This window comes from Camelina sativa, unplaced genomic scaffold, assembly GCF_000633955.1.
Source record: "Camelina sativa cultivar DH55 unplaced genomic scaffold, Cs unpScaffold04111, whole genome shotgun sequence".
Taxonomy (NCBI): domain Eukaryota; kingdom Viridiplantae; phylum Streptophyta; class Magnoliopsida; order Brassicales; family Brassicaceae; genus Camelina; species Camelina sativa.
In genome coordinates this window covers 1-686 of record NW_010925205.1, presented here as the reverse complement: position 1 = coordinate 686, position 686 = coordinate 1, and the positions used below count along the sequence as shown (strand labels likewise).

General features: G+C 38.3%; 1 protein-coding gene across 1 annotated transcript; it reads left to right on the top strand.

Moving 5' to 3' along the window:
• Positions 1 to 6: 6 nt before the first annotated feature.
• On the top strand, positions 7 to 681 carry LOC104774624 (protein ARABIDILLO 1; the record flags this gene model as incomplete). Its single annotated transcript, XM_010499159.1, has 4 exons — positions 7 to 53; positions 233 to 296; positions 371 to 546; positions 645 to 681. Coding segments are annotated over 4 exons (324 nt in total), but the record flags the coding sequence as incomplete, so codon positions are not given.
• Between the last annotated feature and the right edge of the window lie 5 nt (positions 682 to 686).

The window sequence follows — 686 nt, the reverse complement described above, 5'->3', positions numbered from 1 at the left end:
CAAGAGAGAGCAGCTGGTGCTCTTTGGGGACTATCTGTCTCAGAAGCCAACAGGTGCAACCCTTTGAATTTATTTATTAATTTGTTATTGTATGCTTGGATGTGTGCATATATTGATGCAGCTTGTATATATCAATGCAGCTTTCGAGCTGCATCAAAGCAAAAGCGATTTACGTAAAACCTTAATGACAGTCCATTAATTGTTTATTTATTTTATGATATTTTTCTATCAGCATTGCAATTGGTCGTGATGGTGGTATACCGCCTCTGATTGCTCTTGCAGGATCTGAAGCTGAGGTAAATTGTTTCTCTTGTAAGTTCCCATGTCCTACCCTATAAGGTTCATCTAATCCAGCTTTTACCTTTTCCAGGATGTACATGAAACTGCTGCAGGAGCTCTGTGGAATCTTGCTTTTAATCCTGGTAACGCTCTGCGGATTGTGGAGGAAGGGGGAGTTAAATCACTTGTTCACCTCTGTTTGACTTCTGTTTCCAAAATGGCTCGTTTCATGGCAGCATTAGCATTGGCATACATGTTTGATGGAAGGTAATGAAAGCTTAATTAATATCACATTAAAGATACATATTTGGCATATTTCTCTATTATACTAAATCTAACTTTGATTTTATCTATCTATTGTACAGGATGGATGAATACGCGATGATAGGGACTTCATCGGAAAGTGC